Genomic DNA, 19,019 nt, shown 5'->3' with positions numbered 1-19,019 from the left:
TGCTTACGTCATGTCCTCATAAAGGATCAGCACCTGAGGTGTTGCTGTAACACCATATCTGTATCTTACTGTATGTAAGTGGTTGCTCGAACACCTAATTTTTGAATTAATTAGAATCTAGTGGGACAGACGTTTTAGACCAATTTTAGTAAGCAAATATTCTGCACATTTAGAATTACTGGGCAGTTACTAGGTTTGAAAATAGCAACGTTTCACAGAAAACCGAGCAGTAAAAACCGTTGCTATGTTCAAGTAGCTAGTTTTCAAAGTTCAATACGGAGCAACTTCAAAATAAAGTTTTAATTAGAAGAAGAAAGTATTGTGGTTATTCCACGTTAAGGATCAGCTGTATGCCAAACTAATCTAGGAGGCTGGCAGAAAGGGAAGCCTGGAGAATTCTGCAGGTTTTATTGAAAGCCATTATTAATAGTGGCTGTGCCAATGCAAATAATCTTTTGTGAAATAATAAATAGATCTCTCAGGTGATTGGCAACGAGAGAGACACTTTATCATCTCTACGGCAATAATTCAAATCCACCGTGGAAATGCTGAGCATTGTTACCAGCTGGATTGAGGCCACCAAACAGTTTCTCGTGAACAACTATTGACATCACAGAAAAGAGCTCTAATTAAAATGGTATCGTTTCCTGGAAGAGAGGCAGAGGCACCAAGAGCTAAATTACCCTTTCACTTCTAGGGATGGCTGTCCCTCCAGAAAGGTGTTTTGATGCACTGTGTCAGGGCAGTGCGGGAAAACTTGCAATGCTATTGCCCATACTGAGTCTATTCTGCGGAGAGACACAAAACTACACATCGGCCCTCTAACTTGAGAAAAGATTAACTCCAGACCTGAAGTTTGCACTGGGCTATAGCTCCATAACGGGCTGTGGCACAGGGTGAGTGTCCCTTTGAGAGGGTTGAGGACTCAACTGCACTTGTGTGAGATTCGGACTGTTTCCTGAGTGGAAGGCAATCAGTTAAGTCACCTGACAAGGCATCACGTGACCAGGAGCTGAGTCCCTGACCGAAGTGGCTGCTGGGTCTGTGTTCTGCTGCTGAAAGAAGGGCAATAGCTGTGAATGAAGAGGCCAAAGAAGTGCAGCTGCTAATGGAGCGCGGTGGCAGGGAGAAGAGAAAATACCCTACAAGGGATGGACTTTTGGCATCTAGCCAGAGGGCCAACTCACCGTAGTGACTTGACAATGCAGAGGACTGGGAACAGTTCAGCCAGTTGTCTGCTGAACTTCCCAGGCCAGTGAGAGCACAGGCTGACGGGGGGAAAAAAAATGGATCCATCATCCCTGAATTTTGGAAAAGATTGGATCTGTACCAAAACCTTTCAGCTCTGGCCCTTCTCTGTCCAAAACGTCAGTACTCAGTGCCATCAAGACAGCAGGCAAAATTTTCAAAAGCGCTTCAGTGACTTTTGAACCTACATCCCATTTTCAAAAATGACTTAGGCACTTGGGAACCTAAGTCCTACTGACTTTCAGGAAGACTTAGATACCTAAGTCCCTTTTGAAAATGGGTGCTTTTGAAAATGTTACCTAGACACTTTCAAGAGTAGGACATTCAGAAGAGACAGGAACATTTTTAAAGTACATTGCAAGTAGGTTGTCTCATTAAACTAAACAAGCCATTTTAGAAATGCTGTGAATTCGCAATATAATAGCAATATTCACTTTTCAGCAAAGTACATCAGACAAAATACACTACCATGGGTACTCATAAGAGAAAACCCATAAAATGATCAAACAACAGCTCCACCACTGGTCAGACAGAAATCTCCCTCAGTTCCAATAAGTTCAAACACAGGCTGTAGTTTAATATTGAATGGTAGCTTTCCTAGAGAACCTTCATTAGTAGTGATAAATATAACAACAGTACTTGGCTCTTACCAGACGAGGCTAAGTGCTTTATCACTAATACACCAGTTGGGAAACAGGCACTGAGATATTAAGGGCCTAATCTTGCTCCCACTGAAGTCAATGAGATCTCTGCCATTGAGTTCTATGGTACTGCTATCAAACACTCAATGGCTTGCCCAGGGTCACACAATGAATCAATGACAGAGTGGGAAAGAGAACCGAGATCTCCTGACTCGCTATTAAACTCTATAGGATGCTATTAAAAAAACCTACAGAAAAAAAGTTCCTATAAAACTTTTGCCCAAGGAAGTTAAAATAATTTCCCCCCCAATCTACCTCAAAGACCACGTGATTACAAACAAGCACTGCAAAGCTTGCTTTGCTCTCTGAAAGGCAGCAGCTGTGTTGCTCCAGAAATCCCTCCTGAATGTAAACATATTAGCACTGTATAAACAGCTTGATTTAATAAGAAAGGCAGTACAATGTTCCTGCTTTGTCTTCAGGATCACAACGTTGACAACTGCAATAATTCAAAGGTGAATTATGGTATCCACTGAAAAGAGGAAAAAAGAAAACTCTCAAGCTATACTTGTGAATTAATTTCCTCCTCTTAGCTGAAAATGAGAAATGGATATAATTTAGTTCCTATTTAAAAATTGCTGTTGGCTAAAACTCTAAAATGTTAATTGCTTCTTAATAGTGTCTGCGTATTTTACCCTTTTTAAACCACTCTCTATAGCATGGTTTTGTTTTGAATAAAAGTCACAAACAAAAACATCTGACAATGAAAGGTCACCAGTCACACGAAATGCCTTTTTTTTTTCATTGCAAAGCTCAGAGACAAGAACTCATTGCATGTCTAAATATTTCATGTGTTCCCAGAATGTAGCCATCTCCCTCCTCCTCTATGAAACAGAAGTACAAAGAGCATTCTGGTATCAACATGCAGAACTAGTGACACCAAGTAACCGGCTTACTTTCACAGTTCTAATGATTAATAATACAAGTACCACCATACAAAGATTTAATCTGCAACAGAGTTCATTGAAATCAGCTGTGTAACCATAAACATGTCTCATGCCATATCAGGACACAGCATGATACACATATTGGTTTGCTATATGAAAAGTTAAGTGAACAGTCACACACACACACACACACACACACGTCTGGAGGTCAATTCTCAAAGCCCAGAGAAAAGGAACCTATGCACACGTAAGCACATCCAAACCTTTTGGTTTGTTCCCATCAGTACTTCTGTGACTAGCAACCAACTGTCTTGATATTCTTCTTTCACACCAGTGTGAATATGTTCATAACTAGACTCTCACCTTCCTTCAGCATTCCTATGCTAACAGTCACTAGAACAAACACTTTATTTAGCAGGAGAGGGGTACTACTAATCCAAGCACAGTATGGATAAGTACTGTGCTAGTTTTCCTTTGCCGCTCTACTAATGCCCCTCATTCCAGGCATAAAACAAGTCGTCTTGTTTTAGACCTTGTGTGACCAGACATTCCAGTCATCATGTCCACTGGGGCTAATGATCCGATTACCAAACTCATTTTCAAATGTGAATAAAGATGTGAACCAAGGTATACAAAAGTGAAATGTTATATGATGGACTTCTCATTCCTCCTACTCCAGCAACCAGAGGTTCACAACCAACATCAGTAAAGTTTCAAGCCAAATCTGTTATAATGCAAAGATTGGATTTCTGGTTGTCCTATGGATATCTGAGGAAGCTACCAGCTCATTGTTCTGGGGTATCAGGCAATGGGATTTTTTTCAGCCTCATTATGCTGACATTTTATTTGCCCCTATAATAATGCAAAAAATAACATAGCCGTCTTTGCATTGCAGCTTCATTAAAAAAATGTTAAGACTAAGAAAACGAGTGTAAAAAAGAGGCCAAAACTGTTGGATTCATGTTGCAATATCTTTTCATGACTTCAGATGGTAGCAGTGCTAGAGAGAATAAAGTGACCTCCTCATTCTAAGATCAATCACGTCACAGTCTTCATTTGTCCAATCTCCTTCAAAGGCAAAGGGAGTAGGAAGCACAAATTGCCCCTGAAAATCAAGAATCTCATGCAGAAGTGGGACAAACCACACTCAAATATCTCCAACTGTAAAGATTTTCTACTGAATACTACATTGAAGTTCAACACCTTAAAAGGTGGGAAAAATTTAGAAAAACAGAGACTGTCTTTTGCTCTTTCAATTTTCAAACTGTTCCCTTACATCTACATATTATGAAACATTTCATTTATAGAACATGAAATGACAGTTGCAAAGGATCAGAACAGAGTTAATTTTGTTATATATATTCACAAACAAAAAAATCTAACTTCTTATTTAGACCTCTAGATGCTAGGGCATCAATACAATACAAACAACCAGAAGGCTTTGCTCTGCTTCAATGTTCTATTTATGTCACCTCTGTTCTCAAATCATCTAGTCTCTCAAATGCCCAAAAGTGAAAATATCAAGTTGTTTTACCCTCAAAATGCATTGCTAAAGGGTAATCCATGTCTCTTCTGAATTTTCTAATTCTTGGTAGGAGTTTCCTAATGCTTTTCTCACACAAGAACAAAGAATTGCTGGACAGGAAAAGACCACATGGACCAACACGTCTGTCCCCTTGAGGGTTATTTTTTCTTAACTGCTTTTTGTGCTTATAGTTCAATAGCACGTTTCCCACTCTGAAAAATCTGTCTCAAACTCATTTTCATGCCATTTGCTTTGATGACCTTATTTAGCAAATTATTCCATATGTTGCCCATTTCACTTTAAGTATTTCTTTCTGAAGACCCAGTTTATCTTAATTTCCTAACTTTTAGATTGGATTGCATGGGTGGCTTTGTTTTATTTTAAATGCCGACCAATATAAATACATTATTTTTCCTAAGGAAAGTGAAGAAACTGAAAAGGGCACTCAAAATGAAGTGTAACCACTTCACTGCCAATGCTCTGTACAGTCAGAAATATCACGGTTTGCCTTTCTTATTGCCCTTATATATTAGTTTCATAGTCTCAAGGATTTTCATACACAAAATCTTAAATGAATTCCTACTCAGTATATATGGCATGACTGTTAACATCTAATGTGTACCCTTCTGGTTTGGTTATTGACTCCAAATTTGTTATTTTATATTTGTTCATAAATAGCTTTAGACTGCTAATTATATTCATATATTTATGCTTCATGTAGAAGTCCAAATGTATATTTTTCATGTCTAAAGTAATATGAATCTCCTTGAGTTTTCAGTATAGATTATATACATAGAGAGGCTATCCATTGTTGTGATGGGGTTTAATGTCTGGTTTTCATAATTCTTATTAACCTGTTAACAAATGGTTAATTACTCATGCAAATTATAAAATAGACAAAGACTAGTTCCTGTGCCTTTATGCTATCAAATAAGTAACTGAGTTTCAATTAAGGTCTTTCCCCATGTTCCTTCCTTCCTCTATGTAGTTTTTTGTTGTTACTGAGCAAATTACATCTCCTAAAAAGTCACCTGAAACATTTTAAGGATAACGTGTTGAACCTCAGTTATATTTTAATTTTAGCCACCGATAATATAGCCATCGCCATTAAAAGCGTTTACTAACAGTTGCTCTATAGATATTGGTGATGGAGCCGGTACTGCAATTCCACCGTATATCTTAGAGCAAATTTTTGCTACCGCTTCAGCAAATCCAACACTAGTTTTCTCAATTACTCCTCACAGTGCATTAGTGAAATTGTACCAAAAGTACCAACATTTCCCAAATAACGGCTATACGGTAATCGCCCAGTGCCATGCAACCGTTTTCCTGATTGATTCCTATTAAGATTTTTTTTCAACCTCAAAGGCTTTTTCTGAGAAGGGCCTTTTAAATCACTGTGAGATAAATATTACCCTCTATCATACTGTGCCTGTAGAACCTCATTTACTTCAATGGTGTTGCATGGATGAGAAATTTGCCTCTTTGTTTGTGTATCTGGAGGAAAAATTGGACAGATTTTAGAAAGAAGATGTACAATGAAAGAAAGGCCAGCTACAGGGGTGCCACTGGCGTCTTTACAATTTAATCTTTTAACTAATTAATGTTACTACTGTATTCATGATAGCCTCATAGTAATGTTAATTATTTGCATCCGTTAATTGAAAAGATTTTAATGTGGAACACTGTTGCCTATTTATTAATATTTGTTTGAACTTTCCAGATCCATCAAGTTGGCCAATTAATTATTGCTCAAAGATGTTTTAGAAGATAGACTGGTAGTCCCCTAAATTGGTTCTTTATGGAAGATGATTAAAATACACGGATTTCTAATGATACTACCCCTCCCATGCCCTATTTAAACTGTTTTTGAAATAAACTATTTGTATTAATCAATATTGACATTTGTACTGGGTTAATCCTTTGTAAATTTGTGCTCAACAATTTGAAGAAAAATGGTTTTAAAGACTAACAGTGAAAACTTAAGTTCTTTTGATACAGACCCAAACCAAAACGAACACGGATACTACTGACATCAGCGATAAACACTGCACCCAAATCCAACACAGCTGATCTGTGCTAGAACCTTGAAACAGCCGTCTCCCATTTCCCATTAGATGGTTACTCCATCTAAACATCTGGGTCTCCATGACAGCAAGTAGGTCTGAAAGCCCTGGAGCTCTGGACTGGGATGGCAAAGATTTAACCAGTAGAGACCTGCTGTTTCCCGGCCCTGCTATTTAAACCTTTCCTTTCTGGACAGGCACTCCAGGGCTTTCTGAACTAGTCATCCCTCCTGTCCTTCAGGATCCAGATTCTCTTCTAGAAAAGAAATGGTAAAATCCAGAGCAGAAAAGCCCTGCGTCTCTCCTCAGAGCCTGTCTTGCACAGAAGTACATGCTAAAGTAAACTCCATCAAATAACTTCATCTCAACAGAAGACAAAAGATGCAGTGGCTTCAGGTTCATCTAGAAAGATGCTTAGAATCAAATCTGTTTTAGGTCTAAAGTGAGATGAGTTTAGTGATGCTAAACCTAGTTCCCTCATGGGGAAACTATCATCCCCATCATTAAACCAATACACAACTTGGCCTAACCAACATGATCTCTTCAGAAGAGGCAATCTGAAGGGTTTGTTCTTATTGTATTATATTCCCATAGGCTTTACTATGCGTTTCATTACAGTAGTATCTGGGCCCCTCACTAATATTACAGAGCTAATCCCCAAAACACTGCTATGAGGTAGACAAGGATTATTGACCTCATTTTACAGATGGGGAAACTGAGGTACAGAGAGCTTAAGGGAATTGTCCAAGATCATACAGGGAGTCTGTGGCCAAGACAGGCCTAGAACTCAGAGCCCCGGTTCAATGGGCCTTTTTCACAAGACCATCTTTCCCAAAGGTCAGGATTGACGTGTGTTCTTACAGCTATTTAGGGAGAGGTAACTGAGGAGACACTAGTCTGTGCTACAAGTGGTTTTGACCATTGCTACCACTAATCTCATTTTCATGACACGAAAATCAATACCTGAAACACCTGAAATGCTGTATATACTCGTTCATAAGCCGAATATTTTTGGTAAAAAAATGACGCATCAAAGAGCGGGGGTTGGCTTATAAACGGGTCTACACCAAAATTTGATGATTTTAAACTCTATGGAATCATTGAATTGAATATTTAATACATTGTCGTTTTGTTCACCTGGAGCATCAGCAGGCACGGATTCGCCATTCCCAGCCAATGGGAGCTGCGGGAAGTGGTAAACTGCGGCCACAGGGAGCTGAGGGGCTCTGTGCCTGTGAACACTCCAGGTAAACAAAACGTCCAGGCCCACTAGCGACTTACCTTAACGGGCCAGGAGCCAAAGTTTGCCAACCCCTGAAAAATAGGGTCGGCTTATGAAAGGGTCATACAATTTTTGCTATTTTTACCTATCCATCTTGCGGGGGTCGGCTTATAAGCAAACAGGCTAATGAACAAGTATATACGGGTAGTTAACCAATACGGCTGTCCTAACACCTCTAGAGATATCTAATGCATCCATCATCGTCACAACCAGTAAAATAAAAAATACAGAGAAATATTCAAAAGACACTCCCAACACTCTTTTAAATCACAATCAATTCCCAATGTAAAGGCTCACCTCCAGTAAACCAGCACGGCAAGAAGGAGGATGAGGCACAAAAAGGTCAGGGCCGACACCACAATCAGAGGGATGATCCATTCCATTTTGCCAGGAGAAGGTCTGGTTGCCATACTTGAGCTATTCTTGTCTGCTGTACAGTAAGCATATAATGAACATAATCAGTACCAGTAAAAAGAATGATGCTACAATGGCTACATTTATACACAGAATTAGAACTGCCATCACTCCAGTTTCACTCCAGTTCACATGATGTGAGCAAATAATCAAATAATTCAAAAAAGTGTGTCACTCAATCTTTCACTTTCATATAAGCATTACAGCATGAAAGTATGGTGCATATACAGTGCATCAACTAGATTCTACTACTGTATCTAGTTCCAATCTTAACTTACTCACAATTTTAGGGCCAGGTCCTGCAAACAGGATTCAAGTGTTACTCTTACCATCAAAAGTCATTCCCCCAGGTCAATGAATTAAGAGCTCCGCATGGTAAGTAAAGTTTGCAGGTTCATGCCCCTCATTTGTAAGTGCTTTGGGGGCACAGAATGTGTTTTACTCTTTTACAAAGCTCTGTGTAAAATGTACTTCAATGTATGCACTATTGTAATAACTGCACTTAGAAAAAACCTCAACCTGTTATCGATCCAGTAGCACGTCATAATGTTCGGTGAATTGTTAAGGTCTGTTGAGTTAGGACATATGAAGGTACTTTTAGAACACTGATTACTGAAGTGGGTGGACAGATGGAACCTGTTGCAATCCACTGTGGAAATCCTTACTTCTTGGGTTTTATATAAAATAAAACCATGGCAAGATCCTGGCAGCGGATATCAGGATGAGTCAGCAGAAATAACGCTAGGATGATAGGGCCTTGCATACACAAAAGTAGAGGCCTCAGTCAGGTATTGGGACCTATTGTTCTAGGAACTGTATACACATATAATGACAAGAGGGACCCCGCCCCATAAGAACGTACATTTTAAGGACCAGTCCGTATTTCAAAAAGCCCTCTACCTTGTGCAAATTCACAACATGTTGAAAAGTGAAACTTTCTTGCACAACAGCTTAAGTGAAAAATTATTGGGTGCAGTTTCTGTCATTCATTTTGCATTACTTAAACATCCTGTTGGCTGTTCCACAAATGTCAATAAGAAGCAGCAGGGTAAGGAAGATTGTAAATGGCTTCAGATCTGAACAAAGATAGAAAAATACACACTTGACTTTTTGTTTATTCGCCCTCGCCTCGCCATGTGTTTTCTCTGACTAGAGCAATTCCATGCTCTTGTTCCATATTGTATTATGATCTCTTCTGATACAGCAGCAAATCTTACCAGAGAAACATAATTGCCTTTTCACCATAGGTAGGCAAAACACGGATAATTGGATGTCACATAATATGAAGTCATACTCTATTTTAATAGCATTTAGATTATGCTCCTCCATAGGCAGGAGTAAAATTCAAACAACATGGAAGTAAAGGTTAATTGTAAATGCTTTTGCCAGACGGCTGAAAACAGAGCAAGACCATAGGCTGTTGCAAGCCCAGCAAGAAATCTTTCTAGTTTTAAGAAGTAGGCTGATGGAGGTAATGCCCTTTGGCAGGCAAGCCTAAATGAGGTGCTAATCAGAGGGATGTTTGGGGGGAAGTGAACGTGTACTGAGTGCAGAATTGATCACAAGAGAGATGAGTAGCCAGTATCATTCCTAGTCTCTAACCTCAATGAATAAAGGATGCAGAGGGCACCGGCTTTGCGCTAACTTGTCTCAGGCACATTGTTCAGAGTTTTTATTTAAAATATGTGTGCACTATACATGAAAGCTTCACATTGTATGCTTTAGTCATTGCAATACACTAACAATATACCACTATTAAGACATTTGATTTAATTTAGTAGTTCAGAGCAAGAAAAATCTTTTAATCAGCGGAACTCAAATTGCTTTTAAAAAAACTAAGCATCACAACTCATGTGTGTGTGTGGGGGGAGTACTATTGATCAGAGTGGTAGAGAAGAACAAATTAAAACATGGTCCATTAAAACTTACTAGGAAAGTGAAATACCACTGGCAAACCCATGCCAGACAGAATATTACTTCATTTCTCTCCTACAAGGTGAGTGTTCCATATGATCCTATCCTTACGCTTCGGCATAAAAATGTGTATTAAAAAAAATGCATGAAATAATTCACATCCCTTAGCAAACACAGCCTGACTTAGAGTTTTGACACACTGCAATTCAGTACAATACTTTTGTAATATTCATGATGTTTCTTTTATTTATTCTGCTGGGGAGATTGTGCTTATCTGACCTCTCATACCCGTCTTGCCACAGATGTGAAAAGAAGAAAGAGCTCAATATGTCAAAAGGTAGAATAGCAAGCACCATTCATTGATGCTGATGGCTGAGATTCCAAGTGGAAATGGCCAAGCAACAATCTGCCACTAGAGAGAAAAAACTAGTTTCTTGGTTTTGAAGAGAAACTAAGTGTTTTTCACTGCTTAAGCGATGTTTGGAGTGAACTGAAATAAAAACATCAGCGAAAGTTGCTATAAGATGACTGTTGATGCTAGAAGACTTTAGCAGTACATCTGGACTGCCAGCAGGTGCCTTCTTCAGTATAGGGGAAGAGAAGTAGATTAAAAGACAGCATGCTGGGTAACATGAACAAAACGTTGAGGAACTGATACATTGAAAAGAAGGATACAGAGCTTTATACTTCTCTGCACTCTAGCAAAAATCAGCCTTTCAATCTTTCATTTTTAAACTGAGAACACAGAGCAGTGGTAGAGCAAATAATGTATCCTTGTTGTAACTGTGCCCAGTATATGCCTTACTTCAGCATAAAAAAAAAAACATGGACGAGGAAACTCCAATTTTGCTAAGAAATGTAAACAGTTTCCAGTGGCATATGTCATTGTTGAATTAATTCAGTTTGCCTTTTACTGGCTTGGAATTCATCCCAGTAGGAAGGAATAAAAACTATTATCGCATATCTGCTTCAGGAAGTCCTATACAACATGAGCTCAGGCAGTTCAAAATCCACTTCTCAGTGTGCGGAAGGGTGTAGGTATCCATAACAATCACTTTCTTGAGAAACACTTATTCAGCACTTTCATCTATTTCAGGACCTGGCACAGGAAATTGGAGAGAGAGAGAACAAAGGGTGCTTTGGCACGGGGATTTATTGACAAAGGTCAATGGGAGAAAGAAATCCTACAGTCAGAAAATTCTAGCCTCTAAAGCTTTCTCCCTGAGAATATAAAAATGTTTATTCTCCAACAGTAATGTCACTTGTCACAATAAGCAATAGTTGCTGGTAATATATTACCTACCTTACCTATGCCTTGCTGAAACTTCCCCTTTATCATCCCTTGACACCGCATAAACCTCCAGCGCAGAGACAAAGTTCTGTTTGTCATATAATTTTAGATACAGATAACCAAGACAATAGATATGTTCTGAATCCAACAAAATGTCATTGTCCGAGCAGAGCTGTCTCATATCATCCACTCATTCAAATGAAAGGCAATTGTCAGTCATTCCTTTGAGTAAACGAAACTACAAGCTAATACAGAACGGTCAGTTAATAGCACTCAGAGATAATGTCAGTCATTCTAAGTGTGGAAATGTGAGAAGTTTTAAAAATGTTTTTAAAAATGTCATCATGCCAAAAAATTTTTACTTATTTATTTATAGGCATTTCTTCAGTGCTCATTCCTATTGACTGCTATAACACTTAAATATGCCATTTCATTATTTAATAAACTGAGGTTGATGACCCATAACCATAATGTCAAGTAATCAGGATTCACACTGTTCTTCTGAATAAGATCTCCTCGTGTAATCCAGTACTTCTATTTACCAGCATTCAAATCCTATTACTGTATGCTTCTACAATTTGCCATGCAAAACAGCTCAAGAGTCACATGAAAATACAACTTAATAATTCTTGCACATATGGAGAAAGAGAATTACACAGATGTTTAATTATCCTAATGAGATTATCCCCAAAAGGCTTTTCGAACCTCAGCCCTGGTGAAGATTGTTCTGAAAACCAAAGCACTGAAGTCCTATATTGAGACTAAATAAGGTTTAGAATGCATAACATGATCTCACTATAAAGCCCTCTTGTGAGCAAACTTGTGTGAAGCTTTGTAACCCCGTAGGGGATAGGGAGGAGTTCCTATCAAAGGGTCAGGGTCTAGATCTATATTGTTTTCAAGCTATGCTCACGACCCAGTCTAAAGCACCAACTGGAAATATGTTAAATTTGTTGATGACGGAGGTGGAAAGTGAATACATTATCTTGTATCAAATAGTATTTGTTGAAGCTTCCAACATGGCAAATCAAAGTTCTGTTGGTTAATATCAGCAGTTACATGTTAAGACTGAATCGTGCTTTTCTGTGCAGAATATCACTTCTAATTTCCAGATTTAAAAAATCCTGAATAATTCTGAACAGCTGTGTGTTTTACAGTTGCAGATCAAGATACAATTAGGCAAAAAACACAATAGAGAGGGATGAGCAAAAAACGGAAACAGGAGCATGTGAGCAAGCACTCAATAGCAGAAGGAACCATTAACATTGGCCAATAACACCAGACGAGGGGACCAATGCCATTCAGAAAATAATGACATGGCCTCAGGAAAGGTATGTATATGTGCGTGTGAAATAAGCACTGAAAGAAAATGAGCCTTCCTGTACTAATTGGCCTCTCTTTCCCCATAACTTCTCACGTGTTCCTATTCTCCTCTAGTCAGCTGGGCCTCCCCTTTCAGTTATCTCCTTACGCACGGCTAATTTGGTTCCCTATCATTAATTTTGCAAGTGTACATTGTTATAAAACACATCTTGGGAGTGCTTTGCACATGTTTTTCACCCGTACTAGTTCTCAGCAATGCTTTAAGATACTTCCTTCCACACTAGCCACCTAAGGATGCTAAGTTTCACAAACTTTGATCTAATGACATGTTTATCTCAATGTTGCAAAAGCCACTTAAGGCCTGCAAACCATTAGCTGTGACAGGAGTGTTTGCTCATGCAAGGAGTGCTCATTGAAGACAACCACATGCATGAGCAAAGGACCAGTCTCTTTGCATGAATGAAGGGTTTGCCAGGATCAAGAGAATAAAAGAGAGCGTTTTAGGGCATCTGAGTGGCGTTTTGGGTGTGAATGGGTGTGTTGTGTATTGAGATGTGTACTTGAAGACATAATTGAGGGAAAACTAAATTGAGTTTGCATTTAGTGCTGGGAGTGGTCAGTTCCATGGTCATACTTCTCCTCAGTGGGAGTCCATTCCACAGCCTAGACCATAGGCGTGCGCAGCACATTTCATTAGGGTGTGCACCCAGGGAATTTTATTTTATTTTTTAAAATGTGAACATCATAAAGGTTGGGGTGCAGGTGGGAGAGCGGAGTTTGGGAGGGGGTGCGGTGTGCAGGAGGGGGCTCAGAGCAGGGGGATGGGGTGCGAGGTGCAGACAGGGGGCTGGGGTACAGGCAGAGTGCAGGGTGCAAAAGGGGGCTCAGGGCAGGGAGTTGGAGTGCATGGGGGTACAGGGTGCAGCAGGGGGTTGGGGTGCAGCAGGGGTGCAAGGTGCAGGCAGGGGCTCAGGGCAGGGAGTTGGGGTGCAGGAGGGGTTCGGGCTCCGGCTTGGCGCCGCTTACCTGCAGTGGCGTGCTCCCTCCCTGCCCACCCTGGCCCCATGAACGCTCACCACGTTCCTGCGCGGCCCCGGGGGGGGGGGGGGGGAGGCGGCACAGGGCTCCACATGCTGCCCTTGCTGCGCCTCCAGGTACCTCCCCCGAAGCTCCCATTGGCTGCGGTTCCCCGTTCCCGGTCAATGGGAGCTGCGGGGGGCGGTGCCTGGAGCAACGCATGGAGCCTTCTGCCCCCCGGGGCTCCAGGGACGTGGTTCCATGTGCCGTCCGCTTCTGAGAGCGCACGCGGCACCACGGGGGGAAATCCGGGCCGCGGGCATTAGGGTGCACCTGGGCACATCCTGTGTGTGCCTATGGAACCCAGCGCCTGGGAAACTTCCCTCTCCCGCCCTCACTAAGTGCAAAGTTTCCTCACCCCAATCAGAGTGTAGCGGGTTGTAGAGTAAGGGGGAAATTATCTCCCCTCCCCCGGCACTGCGGTGCTTATGACCCTCCTCCTCCAGCAAGGGCAGAGCAGTGCTGTAAGGAGGCTACTGTGCTGAAACCCTGGTGCACTCAGTCCCCACCTTTGATGCGGGAAAGTTCATGAGAGAGTTTCCCACCCTGAGGCTGGGGAATGCCATAATTCCCAATGCGCCACTTTCCCCTCACAGGAGCAGCAGGGGACTTTCCTCTCAGGCCCTCGCTCAAAAACAAAAGCCAAAAAACCCGGTATTCAGTTGCCAAAGGTCTCCCCCCCGGCCGCCACACCCCCCGAGGTAGCACAGCACTGTCTCCTGGAGGGGATTGATCCCGAGATTCTTTCACAGTAGGGCAGGGTGCTCGGGAGTCCAGCGCCCTTCCCATTCGCGTGGTTACCCTTCTTCCCTCACCCGCAGCTGGGCATTGCCTCTTCGGCCTCTGACTCCCCTCCCATTCCTCACCCCGACCCCCTGTGTGCTCTATGTGGAAATCAGGATAAAAAAAGGAAAGCTTCCAAAGGTGCAGAATTGCTCCCTGAGAGGGAGGGGAGCTCTCTCCCTTTCCTCTTCTGCCTTGAAAGAGCCGGGCTTCCTCAGCCATGTCAATTTCAATTATCTGAACGTACTGAACAAATTCCTGGGGAACTTGCCCTTAGCAAGCAACCAGTGGCCTCTGCAGTCCCTCAAGGGGCCACTGGGACAAAGGTTCACATGATGACATGAAGGAGGACTTCACTGAGGAGACGCTGAAGGATAACCCTTTTCCTCTCAGCCAAGATACACAGATATTTAAAGGGATCCAGATTCTAAGTCTTCCATCCCTCAGGGCTATGACAAACATTGCAAAACTCCCTCAAGACACAGCAAAAAAGTGTTGGTCCTTCCCAAAGATTGACTCAATGGTCACTAAGTTTGTGACAAATCCTCTGGTCTGCTAGAGACTAACATTTCCCCCTCAGAGCCCAGGGACAGAAAAGGGGACTCTAACTTAGGAAAATGGTGTGAATTGGCCCTTAAAGGTCTCTGCATGTCCCTCAAGGTTCACTTTCATGTTTCCTCTTCTGCAGATTCAAGACCTAGGAGCTTAACACCATCTGCCTCTGAAGTTGAAAAGAAGCTAGACCACCCCCTGTTCTTGAACAAATTTGTATGTGATGCCACCAGAGAGACAATTAAGATTCTGGCTTGGGAGATGGCAGGAAACTTTGTCACTCATCACTTCCTCTGGCTAAAACTTCCTCTGGAGACTTTGGCTCTAAAGTCTGACTCACACACTTCTCCTTATAGATATCCTGAGCCAGAACATGAAGGACACAGCTGATTCCAAGATGTCACTTCCCTCACGCCAGCATAGAAAAACCTAGAACCATATTGGCTGGGACTTCTATAGGCTGACTGTCCTTTTCTCAGGTCTCCAGGAAGATCCATTACATGTTTTGTCTTTCCAGATAGCCCACAGCCAACTTCCAAGTGAACAATGCCCACAGACCTGATAACTGATTAGCAGAAGCCATGCCGGACTCCTTGGACTGCACCTCGGCTACTTCCTTTCCTCCCTCCAGAGATTCCTCGAGGCATATGGGCTCTCCGTGTGCCAGACAGAGTGGGAGCAAGCCATGTCAGACTAGTGAGTCCTATCCATAATAAAATATGGCTGTGCATTAGCGTTTTCTCACCTTCCTCACACTCTGCAATGGGTCCCGTCTTTTCTGAACCCCCCCTTACTCACACCCCAGAAAAACTAATGTGATAATAAACCATATGTCCTCTGATGGACATCGGAGCCATCTGTCCATTTCCTCTCTCATTTACATTACACTGGCAGTAAGCCATCAGGCTCTTTGCTAGAGCTTGCACAAAGGACATGAAATTTGGACAGTCGAGGAAATCAGGACATTAGGTACTGCTAAGCAGGGGAGGGAAGAACCCAATACCTCTATTCAAGAGGCAGATTTGCCTTCACAGAGCAAGCCAGGTGGGCTCGAAGTGAGATTCCACTATGCCCAATTCTTACGACCTTGAGCTTCGACTCAGCACTGCAAAAGCCAGAGCGCACAGGCTTATCCCGACAAAAAGCAGACATGGTAAGGTGGGTCTGGCAGGCTGCCTACGCAAGTGTTTTAAAGCATGTATGGTGGGAAGAGCTGACTTTGAAGAAAACCACCATGTGAGACCATGGAGTAGAAGAAAGAAAGCTAGAAAATCAGCAGAGTCTGCATAAAAAATGTCAGCAAAACCGGGGTTAGAGCATGACCGCTCCACTGCTGCTAATCTGTTTTCTTGCAGAACAGTTCTGAGTCGCAGCATTAGAGTCGGATCAGCATTTCTATAACAAAATCATTAAGGATTGGGGGCTTTGATTTTTTAAAATTTAGCCGTGAAAATTGATTCTGAGCTGTAACTTAGCATAAAAGGTCTGGATTTTAATCTTTATAAATGTAAAAGAGAAATAAATATTTAAGATGCTTTTTCACAGTATTCTAACTCCACAACAGCTTTGCTGGAAAAACAAAATTACTAAACATACTATAGTTCTGAAAAATAAACAGTGATTTTTTAAAAAAACCAAACAAACATACATCATCTTACAGTCACTCAGACAGTCATCTCATTAAAACCTCAGAGGGAGACCAAGGTAAACCTTGTAATTGGATCCACGTGACACTACCAGTGCAGAACCCCCTTAACTTCCATGGACTCTGTGAAATATAAAGGACCATCTACGTGGATCAGTCTTGAGGATTGAGGCCTGTGAGTGCGTGGTGAGAAAGAAGCCAGCCAGATATGCTGGAGCTAAGCAGTGAAAGCCTTACGCATAAATAAAATAACTGTATGCGTATGTCACAAACGTCTTATGAAAAACAGATATGCATAAGACACAGCGGCCATTGTTCAAAGATAATTTCACAGTTATAGTTAGCTATATTAATTTCTAACAACAAAACTCCTAAAAGCAGCCAACCATATTGGAGGCTAATTTCTTGCCAAACTTCATTTTTCAGCTCGAAGCACACATTTTTAATTGGAGGCTGGGTAATTTCCTAACACAATAACCTCCCTCCCCTGGGTATTTCCCCCCCACCCCACCCCACCCCCAGAGTTCTAACATCATTTGTGGGCTGAGTCCTGCACTGATTTACCCTATTGCTGCTAATGGGATCGTGTGGGGTGTCAGTCAGTGAGAAATCTGGTCCCTATAGCTTTTTCAACGGAATCTGAAACAAGGAAGTAAACACAATTCCCACTCATCCCTCCCCCAGGATCACTCACCTGGGTTAATGGTGATGAATCTGTTATCGGATGGATTTTCCTCTGGAAACCTGCGGTCATTGGGAAAAGCTTTTCTTGATGTTGTCTCTGGTCCCTTTGGAATTTGCCCTTCATAATGTTCATTTGTGAATGCTGGTGGCACTTGGGTGGAGGGAACAGGTTGGGGCCGAGTGTCTGTTTCAGTAACCCTCTCTTCTTCAGGACTCTTATCTGTTGGGAAAATGTTTTGCTCTTGACCAGGTATGGTTTTATTTCCTTCCTCCTCTACAGTTCTGTTAGGGGAAATGGTCGTTAGTGTGGTCTCAGTGTTATTTTGTACCTCGGCAGCCTCTGTCACTGCACTCTTCTCTTTCTTTTCCGAATCCTTTTCTCCCTCTTCATCATGTTCCCTTTCGCCATCCTCACTTTCACTCTTCTCATCCTTTTCTCCTTCCTCTGCTCCTTCATTGTCTTTCGTCAGCGCGGAATCACTGTCCGGTCCTGGGGAAGATAAAGCCTCAGGAGTTGTAAGCACCGGCCTAACTGACTGTTTGCTGGTAGAAGCAGCACTAGGAAGGCGGGCTGGCCACACAGTGCTAGGAAAGGAGGAAATACCGCCACCACTAAACCCAAGGCCGGCAAGCAATGTGCTGGTCACCACGGAGGCCACTGTTGCTTGGCTTCCACTGGATGAAGGTCCCATTCCAGTTGCCATTGAAACAAAGGAGAAAGGAAGACCAGAAGAAGTCCAGGTAGAAGATCCAGAACTGATGGGAGCCATGTCAGCTGAAGAAGCAGGAGAAGCTGTAGGCTTGAAGCGATCACCAGAGGGGACATGGGAAGAAAACACACCAGAGAGAGTGTCAGTAGGGGTCACTGATATGCTACCTCGGCTCTTTTTTCCTTTTGTTTTCTTTTTCTTTCCAAACACTCCATTCTGCCCATTATTCTGTTCAAATGAGACAAGTATATTTATACAAACTGGAGTCAAATCTACCCAGAAACAGCACAAGCACAAGCATTAAAAAGTCACATGGCAAATGACACAGATTATGTCTACAATGCATTCAGGTGTGATCCCAGACCACGTACACATTCTCGAGTTAGTTTTGATGTACACATACTGTACAACCCCATATGGGACCCTGGGTAGGTGCCACGGCTTCACTGCTACTGTTACTCGAGCTCGCTTTGATCTAGCTAGATCAAAGTGATCGCGAGTTATGTCTACACCAGCTGCAGAGACACCTCTGACTGCAGTGTACACATTCCCAAGAGGAGTAAACGTTCTTGCATTTGCCATTTCCAAACAACAATTAGAGCAATATCTTATTACTCTTATCTTCGTTTTATACTTGACCTCTCCCCTTCCTTAGTGACTTTTGAAGAATATTTCTTTTTTTTTTTTTTGGGGGGGGGGGGGGGGAGTATACTTTTTAAAAGTTTAATGACTTTCATTATGCCAATTCTCTAAACCATAGACTAAAAAATGTTTAAAATGTGAAATCATGTACATTTTACCTTCAAATAAAAGCTGTGTTGCAGGAGCTACTATAATGCCCCTAATTTTGTAATAATGAGCCCAGTTCCTGCAATCGGATCCAAACCTGGGGCACCCCTTGCTCTCACAGAGTCCTG

At 41.8% G+C, this 19,019-nt stretch overlaps 1 protein-coding gene across 6 annotated transcripts in view; it reads right to left on the bottom strand.

Moving 5' to 3' along the window:
- PTPRG (protein tyrosine phosphatase receptor type G) overlaps positions 1-19,019 on the bottom strand; it is a 605,523-nt gene that overhangs the window by 88,575 nt on the left and 497,929 nt on the right. For 2 of the 6 annotated variants that reach the window (XM_054036350.1, XM_054036348.1), the window contains exons 12-13: positions 17,403-18,330; positions 8,007-8,139 (exon numbers count right to left, since the gene is read on the bottom strand). In XM_054036350.1, coding sequence (XP_053892325.1) covers positions 8,007-8,139; positions 17,403-18,330 — 1,061 coding nt within the window. The remainder of the gene's footprint in view (positions 1-8,006; positions 8,140-17,402; positions 18,331-19,019) is intronic. The other 4 variants (XM_054036352.1, XM_054036351.1, XM_054036347.1 and 1 more) reach the window with 2 other exon arrangements.

Source organism: Malaclemys terrapin, chromosome 7 (genome assembly GCF_027887155.1).
Source record: "Malaclemys terrapin pileata isolate rMalTer1 chromosome 7, rMalTer1.hap1, whole genome shotgun sequence".
Lineage (NCBI taxonomy): Eukaryota > Metazoa > Chordata > Testudines > Emydidae > Malaclemys > Malaclemys terrapin.
Note: the sequence above shows the minus strand (reverse complement) of the source record. Positions and strands in the feature narration are given on the sequence as shown.